This window comes from Stylophora pistillata, chromosome 14 (genome assembly GCF_964205215.1).
Source record: "Stylophora pistillata chromosome 14, jaStyPist1.2, whole genome shotgun sequence".
Taxonomy (NCBI): domain Eukaryota; kingdom Metazoa; phylum Cnidaria; class Anthozoa; order Scleractinia; family Pocilloporidae; genus Stylophora; species Stylophora pistillata.
The window spans coordinates 24,194,442-24,204,441 of record NC_142532.1 but is presented as its reverse complement, the minus strand read 5'-3'; the positions used below and the strand labels follow the sequence as shown (position 1 = coordinate 24,204,441).

Genomic DNA, 10,000 nt, shown 5'->3' with positions numbered 1-10,000 from the left:
CTTTGACAAAATGAGTTTGTGGGTTTGCATAATAAAAACACTAATAATAATAATACAACTATCTTAAATTCGTACAGTTGTAGTCAAACAAAACAAAACAAATAAAAAAGACTTTATTCATTAATTTTAAATTATAATTTCATGTTGGCTTCCACCCGCATGTAGAAGAGCCCAATCGAGACAGGGGAAGTGACACGCAAGTTTATTGGAAAAGACGAAAAATATTTTACAAACAATACCAGTTGTTGCCAAATTTAATAATGGTATCAGTTAAAAATATTATTATGATACAGGAATGGCAACGTGGATAACACACAAAGTAAAAGTCAAATCGTGTTTCAGAGCTATCTAAATTTTAATTAATTGGTGCATAATTTCGGTGACGGTCAATGTAGTCATCAGATTTCAATAAAACTTCCGCGTTAATTTATTGGATGTTCTCTTTGCATATGATCTTCTTATGTTTATAATGTTTTCAAATAAAAACCTTAAATTTCGGAAATCGATGGATTACCTTGAAATGCAAATACACATGTATGATGAACGTGAATGATCTTGAGTTTGAGTAATTAAAGCAGAGTTAACTGTCTGATAGTATAGAAACTGTACCTCATCACGATCTAAATAACATCCAATTAACTTTAAGCGTTAGGCTATTATTGACATATAAATGCATCTACGATCTATACGAATAGCTAGTTTTGTTTGATTTGTGGAATTATTGAGATAAAATGAGGCACAACCTGGTTTAAAGCTACAGCCGAGGTTAACCAAATGAATTAATAAGCTTACCTCGACTTGTGCCTTCGTCAAACCAGTGTCCGTTGACGCTTTTAAAACCATCTCCTTGTACATGGTTCCCGTTCCAACCATCCCTCCTGCAAAACACCGCTCTAAAATACCTCTCTGTTCATCTGAGATACGCGTACGTTTCGCCATTGTATTTCCACACGAAGAACAACCACTATCTCGCTGAAGGCTTAGCAGACGGCATGTTGTGGAATTTGTTACTCGCGGGCGAACGTGGATTATTCCATAAAGCGATTTCATTGGCTGCTCCAGACAATGCCTCAAATAAGCGGCATCAGACGGCTCAGATGGCCCAGACGATCATTTCACTTGGCTACTACCCACACGGGTGTTACGCTATGAGAAAATGTGACACGAGTGCTTCAAACTGGCATTTTCGTTTACTGATAAAATGAGTTGCAGAGAAAAGATGTGAACTCTGCAACAGCATTGCGTGTCGTTCTCCTCATAGGGATATCTACAGCTCGTTCATAGCTATAGTAAGAGTACACTGTGACTTTGGATGTGGTTCTTGTAGAAGAACCAAAGGAATCGGCATTTTCGAGTTGCCCTTAGCGAAAGATGAAAATCACAAGAGATGGCGCAACGAGTGGCTTGGTGTACTCAAGAAAACAAGGGAAATGGATAAAGATTTTAAAAGACAGATAGATGAAGACAAACTCTACACTTTCGAAAAGCATTTTTTGTCCGAAGATATTGAAATATGTAAGTATTTTTCGATAACTTTTGCTATGGAACGATACGATTGCTGAGCGTAATGTGCGTAGCGTTGCCAAGCTACTAAGATATAAACAAACAGCTTTTTCTTTCGTAGAGAGTCAGGTTTAAGACTTTGTCTGCCTAAATGTCAGAAGTCTTACTGAGCACCAGCGAAAACGAAAGCCATTCCTGGCACCTTACAGGTCTACTCAAGATTGATGGTAAGTCTTGCTTGAACTATTGGTATAATCATAACTTGTTGTTTAGTGCTCAAATTGTCTATCATAAGACTCAATTTATAATAACCTGTTAATTTGATTTTAAGAGCAAAATTACATTTTTATCACTATTATTTTCATGTAAATACTCTTGCCTACAAGTCTGTCATTCAAGTTTAAGAACACAGACTGTATTGATAAATTGCTATGCATTTGAACACAAGTAATTTTTTAATTTATATTTATAGGTTTGGCTTTTTGATGGAATTCCTGCAGTATCTTCAGAGCTGGAAGGAGAGCACTGAAAACCGAGAGGGTGAGTTTACCCAAAATGCAAGATCCAGGATGTTCCTCTCTTGGCAGACATACGAAGGCTTCCAGATTTCTGCAGGGTCTACAATTGAGTGCACCAGGTTTCTTCTTTCAGAGGGGATGGAGTATGTCCTGACAGAAAGGTTCTGTCAAGATCCTGTGGAAGAATATTTTGGAAAGCAGAGGCAGTTTGGCCGCAGGTGTGACAATCCAGATATCAGGACCTTTAGCTACAACAGCAACACTATTAGAATTGAAAGGTCAGTCTCCTGCCAGAGTGGGAACACTAGAGGCAGAAAGGACACAAAAAAAGCCTGGGTTAATGTGACCAATGAAAAGCTACCATGTAGAAAAAAGCAAAGAACTGTTTAGCGTATTCATAGCTAGTAGAGGCACATTCTAAGCCACTCTATTCACACTCTATTTCTAAATTTTTTTACTCCAATAATACAAGATATTCATGTAACAATCAATTAATGCACATAAATCAATCACCAATGTTTCATTTATTGTTTCAACATGTTTAATTTGAAAATAAATATTTACATGACATTTGTGTTGTTTTCCTTACTACATGATTTAGATACATGTTATTATCCTATAACTATCATATTGGTTAATCCAAAGTTAATAGAGGGGTCAATCATATTCATTTTCTTATGACTTTTCAATGGTTTCCATTAGGTATTTAGTTTCTTTGACACGCATTACCTTTATTCAACCAGTAACAACCATTTGTTTTGTTAAATAAGAATTTGTTATCAGATTCCTGAACTCTAAGTCTATTGTGCAAGGAACCTTAATACTTTTAGGTACTTGCTATAAATAAAAAATGAAAAATAGAAATTGAAAATTAAATTTTTATACCATATGTGAACAACTCTTAGAATGAAAATGCTCTTCTTGATAAATGACAATAATATTACAACAAATATAGTGAGAAAGCAACAAATATTTCTCCATGTATCATATAACTGTTTTGTCTTGTGTAATAAAAATCTATTACATTACTCAGGCCTTGCTTGTTCTTGATCATGACTTCTCATGATCTCCTTTTGGAGAGCTTTAGCCTTTGTTTGCTTTGCTTTTACTTTGTAGAGCTGAATGATGTCCTCAGCACATGAAAAGGAGCGTACCCTTACATACAAACTTACTATAGCATGAAGCACATTTTTGCTCACTTCAGCCTCTGGGATTAGCTCTGCATCAGAAACCATACATTGGTAGCTTGACAATACCTCACTGTCAGTTACTGAGTTGAGAGTTATGCCAGCAACATCCACTTTTTTCAAGCAGTTAACTGAAGTGAGATGCCAAAATTGATGCTCTGTTTTAAGAGAATTGTTCTGTGCATACTTGGTAATGTTCCACTAGCCACCCCGGCTTAAACTTGACACCAGTTTTTGACTCTCACACCCATACTCTTGTTTACCAGCTTTCAATATTGCCCTTGCCTGTTGGTTTTCTGCTGTATTGTTTCTTGCATACTTTTTATGCAAGTTATGCAAGACATATCCACCAACATACTGAAGACCAGCTTCTTGTTTTTCTGACAATACAGTTTGGGATGAAGGTGGGTTACTGTCAGAAGAAGACTTAATGCCCTTGCAGTAGGACAGGATAAAATCAGCTACCTTGGTTGCAAGCAGTGTTGCAGCATTCTGAGATAGTCCTTTGAAAAACATTGGAGACTTCAATGGTACTTGAGCATAATAGTTGCCATAGAATTTCTCGGCATTCCCATTTTTTGAATAGCCTTCAAATAATGCCTTCATTACAGAGAATTCTTGAGTTCCTTCTTCAAGCACTTGATACTCGTACTGTTTTAACTCCTTCCTTAGATCTTCTGCAAAAACTTCCCTTTCATAAATGTTCTTTAATGCATTGCGTACAATCTCAGCTAGAATACTAGCAGTCAAAGTCAAACGATGCTCGTTCCGATTTGGATTGTGCTTGGCAGCTCGATGCCTTTGATATCCTCCTCTTGTTTTGTATTTTTTCCCACACTCGCTGCAAACAATCTCGGTTGATTGGACCTACCAAAAAATATTAAATCATAGTTTCAGCATATTAGAGTCTGTCTCTATGAAATATGATCAAATGTTAACATACTTGCCGTCTTCCGAAGGCACTTGCGACAATGTTCAGTTTGTTGTCAGGTTGCATTCTCTGTAAACTATTTTTAACAAAGCAAAACCCAGGCAATATTCAGGCAATTTTTAGTATCTAGGGCACTTCTACCAGAGAAACTAAATACAATTTTATAATTTTTCTAGAATATAGCTAGGAAATTGTTATCTGAAAACGTCGGGAAATTCTCTGTTCTCTAGTAGTTAGTCGCGTGAAAGTACATTAGCGTGTGGCTCCGTAAACCCCTTCAAAAAAAAAAAATTATAGACTAAGTAAGAGTAAGCTTCTAAATATTCTGCACTTACTTCACTTGCAGCAGTTAAAAACTGTTCCTGCAGTACTTCATCTTCATCAAAGATGTCTAAAATTGCCTCAAAACTATCGCCAATCAAAATTAGATCCTCTCCACCATCCGCCATCTTTGAACTTGTGTTTGGCTTGTGCATCGTCGCGGTCACGTGACAGGTACTTTCGACATCGGCGCTGCTCTATAGTCTCGCTCTTTGATGCTCGCTGACTTTCATAACCAGTCCCCTCTATTAACTATGCTTCAACAGACGATCCAGAAAACAGGAAACAGTAATTATACCTCTTCTTCCCTGTTCAAAGCGGATTGAGAGCAATTGGGCATTCATTCCGCATCAGCCACGCTCTATAATGTTTCGTCATATAATGCATTGCTAGCTTTGGACCCGACCTTATTTGAGGGGGATAGATCACTATTTGGCTACCTTCTTGGGAAAGAATACCAAATAACTAACTAGTTGAGTTGATTTTTCAAAGCCACTGTTTCCAAAATGCAAGTATTTGATGTAGGTATACCGACTCGCAGTCGAGTCTGCTGTGTCAGCTGGTGCAGTGATTACTCTCGAAGCGTTTCTTGAGTTCCGAGCTACGTGGAAATGGTTTTATTTCCAGATGTGAGCTTTTTTCGGACCGCTGCCGGGAAAAGGTGCGTGCGAAAAATATGAACGTGCTCCGTGAGTCGTAGTCTTACAACCGGCACGAGTAACTTAACAAGGCACAGAAGCCTCTGGAGAAGAAGTAGTATAAATATAAAGATTTTGAACGTTGGCTTTTACAAATATTTCAGCGAAAGTTGTGGTTTTCCAGGTTTGACCCTTATAAAACTTCCTTTAAATAAACAAATATTCGAACACTACACTTTTCTTTGTCGCACATCTGCAGTGATGTATTATGGGCTATGCCCTTTGCAGATCCTTCGCCTTTTTTTTTTTACCTAAAATGAGCTTTATCGATATCCCCCGAAGTACCATGAACATTCAATTATGAAACATTAAATTATGATAGGAGTTAGATAATTGTTTGCTCCTGTTTCGTATATGTAACAGACGACCTTAAATCTTGAAACCACGTGCTTCATAGTCCAATTTTTTACTTTTGCGTTTCATCTCAGTAGACCTCATTTGGAATTAACTAGCGTTATTCTGCACGTGAGAATCATGTTTCTGAACTAGCAACATTGCGCTGACATTTGGTTCACGGTTCGGTTATATCCTCAGAGACCCAGGGGCTGAGTCGATTTCAAGTATGGGCATGAAGAGCCCCTGGGGACATTGTCTTACAAGACTAGTTCCAAACGTTCGCAGTCGTTCTGCCATCTGATTGGTGCCAGAAAATCTTTGTTTTTTTTTCTGCCCTCTCACGGTAAAGTGTACTTTAGAAACCTTTCGTGTGTTTTAACACGGACATATATCCTGGTAGCTCAGTTGCTCGCTATGTTTGCTTGGACCGTGCGACGGAGATTTGCTTGAGGTGAAAAGTTTCAGTCTCAACAAACAATGTAAGAGAAATCGATCAGATTGTCCGCGAATATTTTTACCAGAAATTATACTGAATAGTTTCACAGGTATCACTAGAGAACGTGTTTTCAAGTTTGCGAGGTTTGTAAACAACACGATGGTTGCAGTCATTGATATGTCGCTTTAAACGTTAGACGAGATTTAAGCTTAAATCTTTCTAGATTTTTTGCATAATTTGCTATGACTAAAACTTTGCCAATCCCGTGAAGTTATCTCGTCGCACGGGCCACGCAGGTATGTCGAGCAACTGGTACTTGCGTATTTTTCTGTGCGTGCCAAACTCTAATCTAATCTACGCTTGAAAAAAAAGAAAAGCTAAGCGTGGAAACTGTTGTTTATTAGATGTGGGTAGATGACCCTGTACTACTAAGGTAACATTTGCAATAAAGCAAACCCGCCCTTTCCATCCACTATTTCTTGATGTTTGGGTTTGTTTTTCCCATTGAAAGCAGCATCGGATCGATTCCCAATGATCAAAGGTATTTAACTTGGTCTTCAACAATCGACAGAAGAGGTGAAATGACAATGAGCAAGGGACTAGAAGAGAATCCGTAGCCTTCCCAGCTCAAGAATTTCAACACTCTAGGCAGCAGTTGAAAGATTAAACTCTTTCCAAACCACTTCGGTAACTGCCCTAAAACACCTCTCCTCGCGATGTTGTCGTTAATAATTTTTTGTGAAGGTGTGGTCTGATCGTCCGGGTGAGTGAAGTCGTGAGAAGGACTGTTGTCGGTGGTAGTGACTGACGTTTCGACAACCTGTGCAGAAGTCATCTTCAGAGTCAAGTGAATGATTGTCAAGTGGATGATCAACAATCATTCACTTGACTCTGATGATGACTTCCGCACAGGTTGTCGAAACGTCAGTCACTACCACCGACAACAGTCCTTCTCACGACTACACTCACCCGGACGATCAGACTACACCTTCACATGTTACCCCCGGGTTCAAACCATTTACTGCATTAATAATTTTTTGTTCAGATTTTAATTAGCTAACCGGAAACACAGCTAAGCTTTCTCTTAGCGCTTGCCGGAGGTCGTCCACGAACTTAAGGTTCTCTGCAACCTTGGCCCTATTGTGAACGACTTTACTACAAAGCGAAGATTAGATTTTGGCGCGCACAGAAAGCAGAAAGCTCCGTAGGCGAAAGCGCCAGTTGCTCGACCTACCTGCGTGGCCCGTGCGACGAAATAACTTCAAGGGATTGGCAAAGTTTCAGTCACAGCAAATTACGCAAAAAATCTAAAGATTAAATCTTAAATGTCGTGTAACGCTTAACGCGACATATCAATGACTTCAACCATCGTGTTGTATACAAACCTCACAAACTTTAAAACACGTTCTCTCTTGATACCTGCGCAAGTATTCCGTATAATTTCCTGTAAAATTTTCGCGGACAATCTGATCGATCTCTCTTACATTGTGTGCTGAGACTGAAACTTTTCACCTCAAGCAAATTTCCGTCGCACGGTCCAAACAGTCATAGCGAGCAACTGAGCCACTAGCATATATGTCCGTGTTAAAACACACGAAAGGTTTCTAAAGTACATCAGAACATAGCTAGCAGAGTCGCGCAATCAAATTCATTATACGTGAGCGTGCTCAAAATCCCGATAGTGCACGCTGATAGCGTCAGAAAATCCGACTTCGCCAGAAATTTTTTTTTTCGCGCGAGCGGCCATTGTTAGCGCGGGGAAAAATAATATATTTCGCGACAATAATGGATACAAACAGACACTCGACCTACTAGTCCGAAAACGAAGACAATGTTTGGACCTTTTCCCTTGGGCTAGAGTTCTTAAATGAGGCAGAAAAAGAGAAAAACAAAGGAAAAGCATACTCGGCATCAGCGCCATCACGATTCGCTTTAACTGATAGTGTTGTCCGTTTTTCGCGTCGGATTTGATGCACAATTCCACTGGCTATGTTCTAAAACAATTAGTTCATGCTTTCAGCTGTGCACTATCGAGTCATGGAGCACGTGGGAAGTTTGGAGAGCACTCATGAAGCTAGAGTTGCCCTCGGCTATCGCCTCGGGCAACTCTTACGCTTCTTTCGTGCTCTCCAACCTTCACGCGTGCTCCATAACTCGATAGTGCACGCTAAAGAATGAACCAATTGTTAACTTTACTCTGATAGGGCAGAAAAACACAAAGATTTTCTGGCACCAATCAGATGGCAGAACGACTGCGACCGTTTGGAACTAGTCTTGTAAGACAATGTCCCCAGGGGCTCTTCATGCCCATACTTGAAATCGACTCAGCCCCTGGGTCTTCGAGCATGGGTTCGGTTGTAGACTTATATAAGATATCTTACGCAAAGTGTTTCAACGGAGTGGGAATAGAGCAACCCCGAGTTACGCTTTGTAAAACAATCATTATCAGGTGTTGACTATCCTGCCAAGTTCTATCGCTATTGAGGGAGCAATGCAACAACTTTAGGACTGCAATCCCCTTTTGTGATACAGCAATATGGACGGTAAGATGATATCATGTTAAATAAGATGTAGATTGGATGTAAAATGCGAAACAATGGAGTTTGTGTTTGAATGTGAACACTTTCGAACAACTGACGGCATCGTCAAATCAGCTCATTTTATCCAACTTTAAAATTTGATTAAATCGCACTGAATCATTTCCCTAAAAAAATCGTTTGGAGATCGAAAAGAACCACACTTCGCCTTCCAAAAGCCAGATTTTCAGTCGATTATTTTGTATAGCACATAGTAAAATAACGTTAACGGGTTAGTTTTTACCTATTTTTAATCTTGTTAGAAGAAGGTCGGTTAAATTCAGTTAGATTGTGTAAATAAACCATCAAGAATTGCTCAAATTACTGTCAAGATATGTATTGATGTTGTTTTCAAGATTTGGTAGCTTTTATCGGTCCAAGTGTTTTCAATTCGTGGCGCGACGCTCCGAGATTAGTCTGAAATTTTGAGCTTCAAAAGCGGCATTTGGTCGAAATTCAGTTATCGAGTTTTTCGAAAATATATCGATATTCAGCCAAACGAAGTATGCAGTGCTTTATTTCACCATAAGGCCCAACTAACTTGAGAATATGAGACGAATCTATTTTTTGGCTGTTGTCACCAAATGTTTGACCGTTGGTAAGATTCGTTCGTAAGTCGCTCTTACTACAACCGTCGGCGAATTATTTTTAGGGAGGTTTTGGTGGATTTTCCAAGTCATGACCCAAAACCGTCTTTGTCCTTTTTACTCTCAAGTCTGTTGTATATGGTAGGTTGGCATGTGTCTTAACAATGGTTATGGTCTTACCTCAATCAACTAGGTTTTTCGCTTATTTTTTTACCGTGTTTTGGAGGTAATTTTTATTATTGCCGTTTCGAGCTTCATGGGCTAACTAGAGGAAAAACTTAGGTAAAACTTATTTTTCAATTGGCCCCCAAATCCCTCACTATTGTCAGTTAATTAATTGTTTGTCTATGTAGCTTTCGGTCTAACTAGTCCATTTACCTCCAAAAATTGCGTGGGCTTTGTCTCATCAGTAAAACTGGTGCCGTTTCCTTCACTTTCTTGTGTTATTAGAAACGAATGGCGCAATGAATTCCAAACCAGCTTAGTTATATTTCACTTTGCTGTATGTGTCATGTTCTTGAAGTTGTTGCTTCTTATGTTCTCTTCCGTTTAAGGTAATGTGAAGTGACCCAATAATTGGTACTATAGACAGATTGGATGGCTGTGACATTTACTGTGGCTAGCTGTTATTGAAGAGTTTGTCATTATTCCCAGAAGCTTACTTCTTGTTGAAATTATTAGTGTTTTGTTCTCTGTATACAACTTGTCTAGACTAATATGCTATATAGGATTTGTCTACTGTATTTGTGACGGTAAAATTACCATTAAAGTTTTCAGAAGTTTTGTCCATATTTCAGTGAAAATGAATGTGAGTAGTAATCAGTTTTATCAAAAACTAGATAATTGGATAATGCAATTCAAGACTTTTTATTGGCTTAGCCATTATAGTATATCAGCCAATATACCA

General features: G+C 38.7%; 2 protein-coding genes and 1 long non-coding RNA gene across 5 annotated transcripts in view; 1 reads left to right on the top strand and 2 right to left on the bottom strand.

Annotated features, from left to right (window-relative positions):
- The window catches only part of LOC148717142 (uncharacterized), a 4,885-nt gene extending 3,757 nt beyond the window's left edge, over positions 1–1,128 (bottom strand). For all 3 annotated transcript variants that reach the window (XM_088744202.1, XM_088744203.1, XM_088744204.1), the window contains exon 1: positions 793–1,128. In XM_088744202.1, coding sequence (XP_088600328.1) covers positions 793–1,050 — 258 coding nt within the window. In that variant the 5' untranslated portion in view covers positions 1,051–1,128. The remainder of the gene's footprint in view (positions 1–792) is intronic.
- Positions 1,129–1,171: 43 nt separating this feature from the next.
- On the top strand, positions 1,172–3,049 carry LOC148717141 (uncharacterized). The gene is made up of 3 exons (XR_015995035.1): positions 1,172–1,515; positions 1,625–1,730; positions 1,976–3,049. It is a non-coding gene; the product is annotated as an uncharacterized LOC148717141 (long non-coding RNA).
- Positions 2,886–4,604, bottom strand: LOC148717140 (uncharacterized). The gene is made up of 2 exons (XM_088744201.1): positions 4,475–4,604; positions 2,886–4,075 (listed from the first exon to the last, which is right to left on the bottom strand). Exons 1-2 carry the CDS (start codon positions 4,586–4,588, stop codon positions 3,410–3,412), a joined length of 780 nt encoding a protein of 259 aa, XP_088600327.1. The 5' UTR covers positions 4,589–4,604; the 3' UTR covers positions 2,886–3,409.
- Positions 4,605–10,000: the final 5,396 nt, after the last annotated feature.

Excerpts from the sequence above, each read along its gene's own strand:
- LOC148717140 (XM_088744201.1), bottom strand. The coding sequence starts at position 4,588 with ATGGCGGATGGTGGAGAGGATCTAATTTTGATTGGCGATAGTTTTGAG. Across the intron at positions 4,076-4,474 it reads TTTTAACTGCTGCAAGTGAA|GTCCAATCAACCGAGATTGT; the intron begins GTAAGTGCAGAA and ends ATTTTTTGGTAG.